We start from the raw sequence: 15,966 nt of genomic DNA on the forward strand, positions 1-15,966 counted from the left end.
CACCAGGAAAAGCTGCATCTGCACTGGGTGGTGGCACAAGGCTGGGAGCAGAACTGCAGCAAAATTTGGGGTGGCTGCAGCTGCCTCCTGGTGCCACTGGAGCCCACTCTGAGCCCAGCCCCTGCTGAGAAGAGTCCTGCACAGCCCTGGCTCCCCCTTCTCCCTGCAGCTGCAGCCTGCTCTGCACTGTGCAGCTTGGGGGCACACCCCCCACCCTGCTGGGATGTATTCAGCAGTGGGAGCTGCCCCCAGCCCATAAGCTGCACCTCCATCCTGCACTCCTCTCCTCACCCTGCCTGGGTAACGCCTGCCATTGCCCCTGCCCCATCTCTCACCCCTTCCACCCCCCAGACTTACCACCTAATGGCAGCTGTATTGGATATTGGATTGGTATCAGCCAATACACCTCCTTGAATATCAGCTATCAGTATTGGCCTCCAAAATCTATCGGTGCACCTTTAGGAGTTACCATTTAGATTTTTTTTTTTAGGGCGGGGGTGGTGTTAAGTAAACAGAGGGATGTTATTGTATACATCCAGAAGACTTTTTATAAAGAGTCGGTCAAGGAATCTCCTTGGGATTGCTGATTTTGAGATAAATATTGATTTCTAGTTTTAACATTGAAACTTTAATGCTCTATCTCTGAGTATTATTATAGATAGTTATAGTGCTGCTTTCACTCTTCTGATAACCATCTGTTGTGACTTCCCAAGGTGCTGAGCATCTATAAAATCCCACTAAAATCTGTAAATACTGAATGTGCTCAGTACCTTTACAAGTTAGGCCTTGAGTCCATAAGGGGAGAGGAAAAATGAGGTGTTATGGATGAGTTTTCCAAACACTGTCAGAGTAAAATAGTAGCGTTAGCACTACTTAATCACATTGAGCCTAATCTTATTGTTGACTATGCTCAGTTGCATTTATTTCAGTGGAAGGTTCTGGGCCAGTAGCACATAAGACGTTTATTGCAATTAGCAAAACAGTCTTTGGTCTCTTGGATGTGTACTCCACTAATTTAAATCCATGGCACAAGGGAAGCATCTGCTATGCTAGATGTCCTGGCAGAAAAAGATGCATTTTATAAAAAATGTAACTCTATCAGAGCTGTAGCTATTTCTAATACTGGATAATACTGCATTTTAGGTACAGTGCTATGACTATGACAGCGACGGATCTCATGACCTCATAGGCACTTTTCAAGCAACAATGTCAAAGCTGAAGGAGGCATCCCGGTCCTCACCAGTAAGTCCATAAGCTTAAGATTTTTGTATGTTTTCATTAAGATATTTTATGCTTTTGGAGCAAAGACAATAAAATTGATTTCTCATATTTACTTGAATCCAAGACAAGGTTTCCCCCTCCCCCTTTAACATGGCGGGGTGGGGTGTGACTCATCTTAAAATCAAGTGCAAGGCAAGAGGCAGGTGTGGCTGCTGTGACACTAGCCCTAACCTGCAACAGCTGCCTGTACCACCTTCCGCACCCTGTTCCACCGCTTCCCCACACCCTTACCCTAACCTGGATTATAGGGGAACTTGTAGTTGAGGCTGAATTAGTATTTCTGTTGTTAATCTATGCATAGGTAGACTTAATATCTTGGTTTCTTTTTAATGTGTAAAAACACAGCCAGTCAACTTAAATGAATTTCACTGATCCATAGTCATCAAAATGCAGAATCCAGTTTAAATGTCACTGTTTTTAAAAAAGACCAAAGCCTGTAGTCCTTGTGTCAGATTTTACTTAATCTTTCATTTCCGGCTTGAGAGGAGTGGGTTATTGAGTGAATCTAAATGAAGACTTGAAGATTTAACTTCTTATGTACAGAAACCCACTTGATATTTTATGCTGTTTGCATCCTTATTTCTTTTCGTTAAGGTTATCCCATGTATTGTTCTATGAACCTTTAGTAGTGCTGCAAAAACTTGTTACAAGACTGACTGCTTCCTTGTAAATTTGATTAAAGGCCACAGAACCTTTGCTTAGAATTTCTTTATGGCTTATGTTGCTGCACTATTTTAGGATATCTTTCTTTTATGTAACCTTTTACCTTCCTGAGTATTGTATGTACTAATATTACATTTTTCTCTTATAATCACCACCTCCTTCCATGTTGTAGCTTTGTTTGCTTCTGAAGTCTTCTTAAGACTAAACAGAAAATGATCTAACACTTTTACTAGTGCTTTTAAATGATTTCAGTATGAGTTTACTCATGTATAAATCTGCTAGATATTTCTAAGGTTGCTTTTCATCTTTCTAGGTTTTTTTTCAGGAACAGTGCATTGTTTATACAGCTTTTTACACAGTCATGTTTCTTCCTGTTGTAATTAAGTTCTACAAATAGTAAAGACTAAAGATTCCACAGGAAGGTTTAAGTAGCTGCACTGAACAAGTATATGGAGATATTTGTGTTCCACTATACACTTCTTTAAGAACAAATTGTACCTTTTTACTGAACCAGTTACCATATTAGGACCAAAGCTGGAAAAAAGCTAAGCAGTGTTCTATTTGTAAAATTTTGCACTTGCATCCTCACTCACCAGTGTATTCTGTCAGGCTATGTGAAATTCTGAGCTGCAAATAGAATTATCAGGAACATTTTTTCTGAAATACTAAGTCAGTATGTTTCACAGCCTCCCAAAGATGAAGTAGGCTCTAATTAAAATTAAGAAGAATCTGAAAGGTTGGAGATGATACATATGTATATCCCAAGAGCTTCAGACCTATCTTGCTGTTATACCACGCATACAAATTGTATGAGCGACTGATACTGAACCGGCTTGCCCCATACATGGATAAACACCTAATCCCCGAGCAGGGCAGCCTTCATCCTGGAAAATCAACAATAAGCCAGCTGCCCAATCTAACTCACCATATTGAGGATGGTTTTGAAAGAGGCCAAATCACTAGACCTGACAGCTGCCTGGGATGCAGTTAACCACTGACGGACGACTCCTCCACGAGACCCTGAAATAACAAAAAATCTACACCTTATAGAGCTGATACAAACCCTACTCAAAAACAGACTTTTTTTTTTTTTGTCAAACTGGATGGGAAGCTAAGCAGATGTAGGCGACAGATTAATGGCCTCCCCCAAGGAACTATACTTCACTGATGCTGTATAACATCTATTTGAATGACCAAACAATCAGTTCGGCAACAAAAATTTTCATCTGTCCAGATGACTTGTGCATAACAGCCCAAAACACTAGCTTTGACCATGTTGAAAAATCCCTAAATGAGGCACTAATTGGCCTACCCTTATACTACATTGCAAACCAATTATGGCACTGCCTGGTGGGGTTGGGGCACAGGATGGAGCCAGGGCTCATCTGGGGGGGCATGGGGAGGGGGAGCGGCTCCTGCGACTGCACACACCCTGGGAGGGCATGGGGTGGGGGTGCGGGTGCCCCCAGATGTGGACAGGGCAGACTGCAGATGCAGGTTGGGCCAGGGGCCATGCTGGGCTATTCCAAGGAGGAGGGGGGGCCTCAGCCATGCTGCTCTTTGCTCAGGGCAAACGGTAGCAGTGCTGGGAGGGGGGCTTGGGGGGGGTTAAGCCACCCCAAATGTTGCTGTAGCCCCCCATAGTCCCTTCCCAGTGTTGCTGCCACCTGCCCCAAGCCCAGTGTGGCCCAGCCCCTCCCTCCCCCCCAACTGGGAAGAGCCTGATGAGGCCCCCGTCTGCAGCTGCAGCCTCCCCACACAGAACCGGGGGCACACGCCCCAGCCCTGGCCCCACTCCTTCCCTCACTACAGGGGGTGTTGATCTGCCCCCACCATGCTTCCTCCCTCCCTCCCTCCCCTTCCACCACAACAGATTTACTAACTGAACACGTCTGTATTGGAAATCAGATCAGTATCAGCTGATACGCCTCCTTAAAAATCAGCTATCAGTATTGGCCTCCATAATTTCTATTGGTGTACCCCTGCAAAAATTGATGCAGTTTATTCACTAGCTTCAATATTACCATTCATTCCTTTGGGAGATATTTTTAAGGGAAACCTTTGGCAGGAGCCTGATGCATGCTAGTTCCCTTGTTAACGTTAATGGAAGTTTGGGATGTTTAAGTCATCCCAGGAATGAAGCCACAATTGATTCTTATTGGTGAATGCCTGTGTTTTCTGTAAGCTTCCCCTCGCACCTTTTTTATTTTTTTAAACAACTAGTTGCTAAATGTAATCAGGCATGACCAAAGTTGTTTTTGAAATTTGTTCAAACACTTATGTGCATGCGTGTTTTCAATTCTGTGGCCAGTGTTACTGGTTACCTTACCTACCACTTGCTGGAGATCAGTAATAGTTGAGGAGTAGCTGGCTGAAATGAAGCTTCTGTGAAATGGACATGAGCTTAATAGAATGAGACAGCTTCAGGAAATCCAAGGAACCTCTGCAAAGGATGGGTACCAGCCATATGTTTCCAAAGTTTGTGGATTGACGGATCCGCAGCTGCTGCTCAATAAGCTTATAGCAAAAAAACCCAAAGATGACTTAAACGTGTCTGTCTGGAAAGGAGGATATATCCATTTCTTTCAAATTCAGCTCTTGCAGACATGTTTTATGTTTTTTCTTGTTGATATTGACTGATGTGGCTTCAAATGGAATTACACCTTAAACCACTTCATTATGCAACATATTTATTTGTGGAATTCATTTCCCCACAGAGTGATGGAGGCAGATTGCATAGCCAGGTTCAAAGAGGGACTGGATACATTCATGGATGAAAGATCTATTAATGTCTGTTGAAGAGAATAGTTGGAGATGTTTCCTCTGGCATCTCTAACCCAATAAATGGTGAATGTCAGGGCAGCTATTGAACAGGGGATCTGTACAGGGAAGTACTCAATTCGGATTTGGCCAGTCTGCAGCACAGTGATCTGATTCGGAGATTTGGATCACTGTCCCGAATCGATTCAGCCGAATCAGCTTTGGGAGATTTGGAGAGATTCGGTGATTTGAATTGGCTGGGGAGAGGCAGGCACAGCCAGGTGGCTGCAGGTTCTCCTCCGTCAGTCTGCCTCTCCCCGGGCAGGGGGAGCTGCGGGAGAAGCCCCCATGGCTGTCCTGTGTGGCCCCAGCGCCAACCCAGTCCCAGCACTTAAAAAAATCCTGCACCCACCGGCTGCAGGAGTGGTGATTGGAGCCTCTGGGCACTCATGGCAGAGCCCACCTGTGAGCAGCAGTAGGGATTCCCCCCTGCCTGGTACCCATGCAGCAGCTGCCCCATGGCGCAGGCGCAGCTCAGCTTAGCAGGGTACTGTGCACTGTCTGGGAACTGGGACCACTAGGGCTGAATGCTACCGGGCTCTGGCTGACAAGTGGAGCCGCCTAGCTCCCAGGTGAATCAAACGGAGCTGGGGAATCAAGCCAGGTCCCTGAACATTTCCCCCAGTTCCTGGTTCGATTCCCTAGCTCCCCAATCTTTCCCCTAGCTCTTTGATCACTTCCCCCAGCTCTTCCCAGGGGGTGTGGGCCCCTAGATGATGTGGGATGACAGCAGGCTGCTGCTACCAGCTGGTGATGGCAGTGGCTCTGGGCTATTTCCCCAGCTGGCAGCAGCAGCCTGCTGAAACTCCATGTGGAAATCCGGGTGCCTGTCCCCCCAGGGAATTGCTGAGGGAATAGTCAGAGAGCTGGGGAATCGAACCGGGAGCTCTGGCTGACACGTGGAGCCATCTCAACTTGGGAACAGCACACGGTGCTGCATCCACACCATGGGGCATCTGCCACATGGGTTCCAGGTGGGGACACTGATCCTTGCTGCCCCCACTGCCCCGTGCTGTGCAGGGGGGGCTCTGCCATGAGCCCTCAGAGGCCCATATCGCCACTCCTGCAGCTAGTGAGTATGAGCCTTCATTTTTTTTAATTGCCAAGAGGCTGGGGCCAGGTTGGGAATGGGGCTGGGCAGCACAGCCATGGGAGCTTCTCCCATGGCTCCTCCGGCTGTGCCTGCCTCTGGCCCAGCAGGGGAGTCATGGGGGCTCTGCCCTGCTGTCGTATGCTCAGCTGGCGTGGGGGGAGCACGATCAAGGCACCACTCACTCTGAGCAGCAGCAGGGCATACCGCTGTTCCCAGTGCTGCTGCTCCCACATCAGCACTGGGAGTGGGGCTCTGCCTTGCCACCACTTGCCAGTTGGTGCGGGAGGCACAGGATGTGGGCACAGCAGCGCTGGGAGTGGGGGCTATACCCTGCTGCTGCTTTCCCCCCTTCTGCCTAGAGCAAGCCATGCCCGCATCTCCTATATCACCCCCACTCTCCCCCACCTGCCATGCCTGGGCAAGCGGCAGCAGGGCAGAGCCCATGCCCCCCCCAACTGGGCAGCTTCTTCCAGCCCCAATCCCTCCCTCCCCCCATGCCCCTTCCCTCCCCCTTCCCTCAACCGCAACAGACTTACCAGCTGGAGGCAGCTGTCAGCTGCCTGTTTAGTTTATAGCCGAATCTCCAAATTGGCCTAATATATTTCCAAAGCTTTTCTGAATCTATTCAGATGCTTTGAATTGCTTCAGAGCTTTTACTTGATCTTCCGATTTGATTCAGATTTGGAGATTCAGTCCCCAATTTGGGCTGAATCTCCCCCAAATCAAATTGGCTACCAAAGCTTCGCACAGCCCTAGGAGCTATCACTCTAGAGATCTTGTTCAGTGCTCTGAGCAGCAGCAGGACATCCACTCCTGCCACTGTCAGAGGCAGGATACTGGGCTAGATGTACCATTGATCTGCCTAAGTCTGAGGCTTCTTAGGTTCTTATGTACTCTGGTAACTGAATTGAGTGCAGAACATGGATGGAGTCTTACTTAAGCGACAGAGTTTCTTAGTTTGGTTGCATGATGCCAATACCCCCCAGTCTTCCATGACTGTTGATTACAAGATAAACTTTAAAGAGTTGGTTCAAATCTTTAAATATCTCAGATCCTGCTTACTGAGACGGTCCAGAGAGGTGATACTCCCTGTCTATGAGGTTTTGGTCAGGCTGCAGTTGGAGTACTGTGTATAGTACTGGGTGCCACACTTCAAGAGGGATGTGGCCAGCCTGGAGAGGGTTCAGAGGAGGGCCACCCGCTTGGTGAGAGGGCAGCAGGACAGGCCCTATGAGGAGAGACTGAGGGACCTGAACCTGTTCAGCCTCAGCAAGAGGAAGCTGAGGGGGGACGTGGTGGCTGCCTACAAACTCATCAGGGGAGATCAACAGCAGATAGGTAGAGCCCTTTTCTCCCCAGCACCACCTGGGGTGATGAGGAACAATGGTAATAAGCTGATGAAGAATAGGTTTAGGTTAGAGTTCAGAAGGCAATATGTTACGGTTAGCGTGACCGATATTTGGAACCAACTTCCCAGGGAAGTGGTCCTCGCTCCTACCTTGGGTAAATTCAAGAGGAGGTTAGATGATCACTGTCTGGGGTCTTGTGAACCCAGCATTCATTCCTGCCTGTGGCAGGGGTCAGGCTAGATGATCTGTTCAGGTCCCTCCTGACCTTAGCTACTATGAAACTGTAAGACCTACCTCTCTCCCTACAGTGCGATACTCAGTGACTAGAACTGCTACATCTAGTATCCACTGGATTTATCAAAAAGGAAACAACAAGGGTCTCCAGCAAGGGGTTCAGAATCTTAGAATCTGCCTTTTCTCATTACTGCTCTTCCCAGCATTTTAGCAGAGGGAAGTATGTGCACAGTATTTAACCTGGGTGCATGTGTATGTGTGTGGTTGGTTTGGTTTGGTTTGGTTTCCCCTCCCTGTTTTTGAGCAGGCAGGGTTTGTTTTGGTTTTTCAGTGCGTCTAATTGTAATTTACTGTGAGGAAGACACCTGAGAGTCCTGAATGGGCACTTTGTAAGTGGATTGTACTAATGTTGCTTGTGATCTTGTTTTCCACTCACATAGGTTGAATTTGAATGCGTCAATGAGAAGAAAAAACAAAAGAAAAAAAGCTACAGAAACTCTGGAATTGTGAGTGTAAAACATTGTGAGGTCAGTCACTTAAGGCTTTTTAATTTTTTAATTTTATTTAATTACAAATGTCCAGGTACCATCTCTGATCTAATGCATTGTCTTCACCTCGTAAAGCTTACGAAAGCTACATAGTTGAGTGTAAATGGTGAAGGTAGTATACATGCAAAATGTGGTGAATGTCACACAAGAATTATTATGATAAAGTCAGCAAAATGTTATAGCTTTCAGTTTGAATGAAAATTCAGTACATGCGATTAGTGTAATTTGTTTGAGATGATTTGAGTTCATCTGTATGGGAATATGCAAGCAATTGAAAGTTACCTTTATGTAAAAGTCTTTGATTAGTCTTTGTCTAAAATATCAAATCTCATTACCCTTATTTTTAACTGAAATTAGGTGGTCAGTGTCTTTGCATTTTACTTGGTGGGAACTGCAGGTACTCAGCACCTTTTAACACATGCTCAGCATAGTCACTTTAGGAAATTAAGTAGCCTTTCAAAATTATATCAGCGGGTATGTTTGAGTGACAAAGGAATTGGTAAATGACATTCCCTTAAACACAGTCACCAAGAATCCTGGCTTTTGCTGTATGTTGACTAGTAACTTCGGCCGTTTATAAACATTACATTTTTCTAGGTTTAATCCGGACTACAGCAGCCACCATATACACATGGACACCTGTAGTCTGAATTAAAATGGGTTCCAGTCTGAATGAACTAGTCCTTATTGAATAAGGATTAAAGTTAATGCAGACTAGGGCAGTCCAAACTAGGCAATTTAAACTGTATTAATTAACCTGTATATGTGGTATGTATCTAGGGCTTGTTGCTTGTGCCCACCACCAGCTGCAGCAAGTGAGCACAGTTTTGTAGCCCTGATTGGTGGGCAGTGTCCAGTGCCCCTTGCAGTCTCTACTGCTGAAGTGCACGGAAACCTCTGTGATGGTCAGTGATCATCTATTAATTCTTAATTCAAATTGAAATTTGATTCAAACTGTGCAATGTGAATCAGTTAACACAGTTTAGAAAGTGGTGAGCAGCTCTACAAATGGTACTTTATATTTTAAGTAAACATATTTATCATATGAATTTTCTCCTTATATCCAAGTCTTATTTATATTTAAGTATAAAAGGCCTGTTTCTGATGCAGTAAGTGCACAGTATCTTGTTCTGTGAAAAAGCAGTGAAATGGGACTACTTGTGCAGTACTACCTGTGTGTGGGGAAGAAATCTGATTTCTCAGGAAATTCAGTGATCACCTTATCAACCTCTTTAGTTTCTCTAAATTGTTAAGTAAAATGTTAATCTATTTTAAATGTTTCCTTTTAGGTTATAATGGAATGCACATTCCTTGATTACATCATGGGAGGATGTCAGCTGAATTTCATTGTAAGTAAAATAAATCACAAATACAAAGTTGCTTTTGATTTTTCTTTTTTTTAATTCAGAACAAGTTGTAGCATGGATTGATCATTTACTGTATTTAACTAGTTATTGTAGCATATGGACAAAATATGAGAGACTGTCATGTGTGTTTGTGTGTTCATCCATTACTTGTAGCGATCTGAAAGGTTGATATTAGTTGTGCCTAGTAAGAGTTCAGTACAGCTGAGCAGACGGAGACCAAAGGAAAAGCATTCAGGTTCCTGGCACAGGTTTAACACATTGGGCATTGTTACACATGAAAAGCACCTGGCACTACAATGCATTCAGGTGTATAAGGGGCAAAATGTGCACAGAAAATGGCAGCAGCCCACTTTTGAATTAAAACACATCAAAGGTGTGTTAATTCAAAAGCACGCCGCTGCCATTTTTTCCACCCTGGTGCATGTTTCTCCACTTACACAACTGGAAGCAACGCAGCATGGTGCACATCAGCTCACATGTGGAGCAGACTCGATTAATCTCTGGTGCATCGCAGCATGAAAAAGTGTGTGTATAAATGCCCGTTCTTTATATCTTGGTGTAGAGGATCAAACAGCCCTTAGATCCCCATTGAAGATAGCTTCAAGGGCCTTTTCCACAGCCTGAGCAATACCTCTGGGCCTTAATGTAGGATCTCACCTGAAGCTGTTTAAGTCACAACAGTAGTAAGATTTCTCCAGCCCAGGAGCTTCCCTCTTCCCTGCTCCAGGGAGAACTCTGTGACCAGGTTGAATGTTAATAAGGGTTAAGATTGTATCTATTAAGAAAAAGGTTGAGGCTATACACTTGGTTCCTACCCACTGAAGGGGTGGTAAGCACTTTTGGTCAAAATTTAATGAGAGACAGGAGCTAATGGATAAAGCTTGCCCTGGGGACTCAGTTCTTTCATGTTGTTTAAGTAGGGCAAACATCAACAACATATGTTCAGTGTTTCAAAAAGAGTAAGTGTGAATATGGTGTTTGGTAGGTGTTTAAATGTGCTAAAAAGCACTGCTGTCAAAGCTCTCTTACTGTTTACTTTTGCATGAAATTTGAAACTCAGGAGTAGCTCTCACTGCTAATTCTTCACTTGATAGGTGGGAATAGATTTTACAGGCTCCAATGGTGACCCTCGCTCCCCAGATTCCCTGCATTACCTTAGCCCTAATGGAGTTAATGAATACCTGTCAGCCATTTGGTCCGTGGGAATGGTTGTTCAGGACTATGATACGTAAGTTTTATAATTTGTCTTATTCTCTAATGTGTGTTTTAGAACCAGGATCCATATGTGTCACAGCCAGCATGCCAGAATGAAAGACTTATAGCTGAAAGTAGTGGAAATAGAATATAACCATCTTTTTGTATTTTCCAGTGGTGACACATAGGGGGTGCATGTGCACCCCCTGACAGTGCACCTTCCCCTCCCCCCTACAGTCTCTGACTGGCTGCTGGGGGGCATGTGCCCCCCTGGCTCAGGAGGCACCAATTGCCAATGGTATTTCCTTGCATTTTATGCACTCCTCTCACTTTGAATTAGCTTTCAGCCTCTGGGATAGATAGAGGATGTGGAAAATAGTCTGTTTCAGTTACTTCATCTGACCACCACATGCTAAACATCGAGTTGTAGGCTCCAACTTTGTGGGTGCTCCAGGGCTCAGGCACCCATTGAAACAAATTAGCATGTGCTCAGCACCCACGAGCCATAGCTGTTTTGGTTTTATCTGTTAGGTCTGAACTGCTTGCAGATGTTAAAAAAAAAAATCCAAAAAACCAAAAAAGCCTGCTTTACTGGAAGAAGCAGCATGTTACTTCAACCCGGCTCTGCAGTGGCTGTAAAGATTGAGTGTTTCAACAGGGCTTTTTAGCACTTTTACCTAATAGCTGATTTAATCAGCCTCACTAAGGTACCTGAGTTTAACACCCAAGTTCAGTTCCTTGGCAGAAATCCCCCAAGTTTAAAGCACCATTTTTTTGTTTCTAATATCTATAAGCGTCCACTGGCAGAAACGAAAGTTGGCACCTGTGCATGAACTGGTATTTGGCTGGTGTCTCTTTTAGAGGGAGATGCAAAATTTTCAGTTTAGCTCTCTAACATTCTTTGAAGCAGCCAGTAGATGGCAGTGTAGAGATTATTTTAGGTATCAACAATGTGTACAGCTATGAAAATGGTTTCTGCTCTGTGGCGAGCTTTGTGGACAGATGCACAGTTATGCGTGTCACGTTGGGAGACTTAAGGAACTGTGGAAGTTAGCTATTTTTGTTTTCCTGGTCTTAAGTCTTTACTAATATAATGTTGAGCTGAAGTTCAGATCTTTTGATAGGCTGCAGTCTGTGGGCATCCTCCTAAAGTCAGTCTTTATTAATACCAGTGGAAAGAATTTGAACCATTGAATCATAGAAAAGTAGATCTGGAAGGGACCTCAGGTGGTCATCTAATCCAACCCCTGCTCAACATAGGATCCTCCCTATCTAAGTTGACTTGTGGAAGTATTTGTCTAACCTGTTCTTAAAACTGCATGAGCAATCCTCACCCACAGCTATCAGACAGTGCCTGAAAACAGCAAAAAACACCTTAATGTGTGACCAAAAAAATGGGAAAATGAGGGCACTGCCAGTGTCCTGCCACTGCAAGGATAAGAAGTAGATTGTTAACTAGGGCTGTGTGAAGCTTTGGTTGCTGATTCGATTTAGTGGAGATTTGGCCCAATTTGGTGGCTGAGTCTCCAAATCTGAATCAAATCAGGAGACCGTTTAGTCTCTCCAAATTGTATTGAAACCCTCCAAATCAATTTGGAGAGATTCAGAAAAATTCGATGATTCGGACATAGAATCATAGAAGTAGGGTCGGAAGGGACCTTGTAGATCTTCAAGTCCGACCTCCTGCCTGGGCAGGAGAAAAACTGGGCTCAAATGACTCTAGCCAGGTAGGCATCAAGCCTCCTCTTAAAGATCCCCAGGGTAGGAGCCAGTACCACTTCCCTTGGTACTACTTTCCAACAACTTATGGCCATTATGCCAGGGGCGCTAGGGGAAACAAGGTCTCTCCCAAACCCTTCTGGTCCCCCCTAGTGAGTTTATAGACGGTCTCCAGGTCCCCCCTCAGCCTTCTCTTGTGAAGGCTGAACAGATTGAGGTCCCGCAGTCTCTCATTGTAGGGTCTGCCCTGTTGTCCCCAGTTCATGCAGGTGGCCCTCCTCTGGACCCTCTGTGTTGTCCACATCCCTCCTGAAGTGTGGCACACAGAACTGGACACAATACTCCAGCTGTGGCCTGAACAGTGCTGCATAGAGGGGGAGGATCACGTCCTTGTCCCTGCTAGAGATGCACCTGTGGATGCATGACAAGATGCAGTTAGCCCTGCCAACTGTGACCTCGCATTGTCAGCCCATGTTCATCTTGGAGTCAATAATGACTCCAAGATCCCTTTCTGCCTCCGTGCTTTCAAGAAGGGAGTTACCCATCTTGTAAGTGTGCTGCTGGTTACTACTGCCCAAGTGCAGCACCCTGCACTTGTCAGTATTGAAGAGCATCCTGTTTTTGTTAGCCCACCCCTGTAACCTATCCAGGTCTTGCTGTAGCCTTTCCCTCCCTACTAGCATGCTCACCTCACCCCAAATTTTGGTATTATCAGCAAATTTAAATAGGTTGCTTTTCACCCCGTCGTCCAAATCACTGATAAAAAAATTGAACAGCGTGGGCCCAAGAACCGAGCCCTGGGGGACTCCGCTGCCCACTTCTCCCCAGCTTGAATATGACTCATCCACCACCACCCTCTGAGTATGACCCTTCAGCCGATCTGCAATCCATCTGACTGTGTAAGCATAAATGGGGTGGGATGGGAGACGGTGTCAAAGGCCTTGCTGAAGTCCAGAAAGACTACATCCGGGGCGACACCTGCATCCAATGCTTTTGTGACCTGATCATAAAAGGCAATCACATTGGTCTGATATGACCTGCCCCTAACAGTGGAGGTCTACTACAGACCTTGGTTGGGGAAACTGTGCTGGTTGCCCTTGAGCATCATCCCTGAAGCCGGCCCATCGCAGATGTGCTCCTTGATAATCTTCACAAAGAGTTTTCCTAGGATTGAAGTAAGACTGACGAGCCTATAGTTGCCCGGGTCCTCCCTCCTCCCTTTTTGAAAGATGAGGACCACGTTGGCTATCTTCCAATCATCTGGCACCTGGCCTGAGCACCACGAGCACTAGTAAAGCTGTGCCAAGGGCCCTGCAATAACCTCTGCTAGCTCACTCAACTCCCTGGGGTGGAGAGCATCTGGACCTGCTGATTTGAACACGTCCAGCCCCTCCAGAAGCTGTCTAATCCTGTCCTCCCCAACCTGAGGTCTGGAGGCGTTCCCCTCGAGCCTGTCTTGCATCCGTCTTGCATCATGGTGGGGAAGTCCCGGTCCCTGCCCAAGAAAATGAAAGTGAAGAACTGGTTGAAGAGGTCTGCTTTCTCCTCTGGCGCAACCAGCAGATTGCCCAGAGGATCTTGCAGGGGCCCCACATTTCCCAGTGCTTTCTTCGTCCTCCCTATATATTTGAAAAAGGACATTTTATTATCTTTGATCTTGGACACTAGTCCTAGCTCTGTCTGCCTTAGCTTTCCTGACAGCCCCCCTACAGGCCCAAGCAGAGGAGGTATACTCTTCTTTGGAGATCGCACCACCCTTCCACAGGTTGTACACTGCCTTTTCGGCAATCAGGCATTTCCGGACACCCTTGGTGAGCCAGGGGAGCTTTCGGGCACTCCTGCCCTCCTTGCTTCTTGTTGGGATGGTCACCCCTTGGGCCCTGAGTATCATCTCCTTAAGGAACGACCACTCATCTTGGGCACTGAGCTCCCCTGCTCTCAAGAACCGCAGCGCCTCTTCCACTAATCTCAACTCATTGAAGCTGGCCCTCCTGAAGTCTAGGGCTACTGCCTTGCTGCAGGCCCTTGACACCCTGCGCTGGATGGTGAATTACAGCAAGCAATGATCACTATCACCCAGGTGGTCAAGAACTTGGAGGCCCCTTACCAGGTCATCGCCTGTGGCCAGGACCAGGTCCAACAGGGTATTTCTTCTGGTGGGACTGTGCACCTCCTGAATTAAGTGGAGGTCCTGTATCTCAGCCAGGAACCTCCTGGAACAGTCCGACCTGGCTGACTGTTTCTCCCATATGTCCGGGTAATTTAAATCACCCATGATAACTCCATCCCTTGCCTTAAGTACCTCTGCAAGCTGGCAGGAAAATTCCGGGTCCAGCTCCTCCCCTTGGTTGGGGGGTCTATAGTAGACCCCTACCGTTAGATCCCTTTCCCCACGGCCCCCTTGTATCTTGACCCAGAGCACTTCAGCTTGCCCCTCGTCTGACCCCATTCTGCTGGCAGAGGATGTGTATTGCTCCTTGACATAGAGTGCCACACCCCCACCTTTCCTTCCTTCTCTATCCCACCTGTAAAGCCTATCGCTCCTAATGCTAACTGGCCAGTCGTGGGATGAATCCCACCACGTTTCTGTAAGCCCTATTATGTCTGAATCTGAACTGGCTATTCTGAGGGCGAATTCCTCCTGTTTATTCCCCATACTACGAGCATTGGTGTATAGGCATTTAAGGCCTTGCCTAACTGCATGTGCCGCTCCCCGAATTGGGGGACTGTCTGGACCCCTGTTTCTTACCTAGGCACTCCTTGCATTTGTTACCTGTCTTGTTCGGGTGGTGTCTCCTCGTCTTCCTGCGGCCCCCTCCCCCGGAGAGGCTAGTTTACAGCTCACCGTACAAGATCAGCCAACCTGGAAGAGAAGACATACTTGTCTTTAGGAGAGAGGTGAAGCCCATCCCACCCCAGCAAGTCCCCCGCCTGAAAGCATGGGTCGTTGTCTAGGAACCCAAGGCTTGCCTGGCGGCACCAGCTGCGTAAGCACCGGTTGACCTCGCGAATGCAGGACTTGTTGCCGTCCCTGCCTACTCATCAGAAGAAGTGAGGAGACTACCACCTGCGCCCCTGTTTCCTTAAGCTTGTCCTCCAGAACCTTGAAATCCTTCATAATGGGGTCACAGTTGCCCCTGGCCACGTCATTCATTCCCACGTGGTTGACAACCATGGAGTACCAGTCTGCAAGTCGGATGTAGGCTGGGATCCTCTCCGTGATGTCTCTAACCCGAGCCCCAGACATGAAGCAGACCTCTCGTGTCATGGGGTCAGGCCGGCAGATGGGACTTTCCTCATAGGATGGAGTCTCCAATGACGAGGACCTGGCGCTTTTTCCTTCTGGTGTTCACTCTCTGCCAATTTTTTGTCATGTGGGGAGTGGCATCGTCCCAGCCGGAGGCAATTTCTCTGTCTTTCTCCATCACAGCTGCCAGGGCATCAGACCTGTTCCCCAGGTGAAGCTGGGGAGCTTCTACTACTCTAGGCCTAGCAGCTGTGGATTTGGACACCTTCTGCCACTCCTGCATTGGATGTATCTCTTGTAGGGGCTGTTCAGTGGGTGACCGGGCCTGCAGAGAATAGAAATGGGTATCAATTTCATCCTCTGCATCCCTGATTCCCCTCAGCCTGAAGCTCCCTCACCTGCTTCTCCAGGGCCCTAAGTCGTGCACAGGAGGGCCAGGCAAGGGGACCAC

At 46.8% G+C, this 15,966-nt stretch overlaps 1 protein-coding gene across 3 annotated transcripts in view; it reads left to right on the forward strand.

The window, feature by feature from the left end:
- The window catches only part of CPNE3 (copine 3), a 49,873-nt gene that overhangs the window by 20,147 nt on the left and 13,760 nt on the right, over positions 1-15,966 (forward strand). For 2 of the 3 annotated variants that reach the window (XM_019550027.1, XM_019550019.1), the window contains exons 8-11: positions 1,144-1,242; positions 7,881-7,967; positions 9,278-9,337; positions 10,450-10,583. In XM_019550027.1, the coding sequence (XP_019405572.1) occupies positions 1,144-1,242; positions 7,881-7,967; positions 9,278-9,337; positions 10,450-10,583 (380 nt within the window). The remainder of the gene's footprint in view (positions 1-1,143; positions 1,243-7,880; positions 7,968-9,277; positions 9,338-10,449; positions 10,584-15,966) is intronic. The other variant, XM_019550037.1, reaches the window with a different exon arrangement.

The sequence above is a fragment of the Crocodylus porosus genome, unplaced genomic scaffold (assembly GCF_001723895.1).
Source record: "Crocodylus porosus isolate Cpor-Errol unplaced genomic scaffold, CroPor_comp1, whole genome shotgun sequence".
NCBI lineage: Eukaryota > Metazoa > Chordata > Crocodylia > Crocodylidae > Crocodylus > Crocodylus porosus.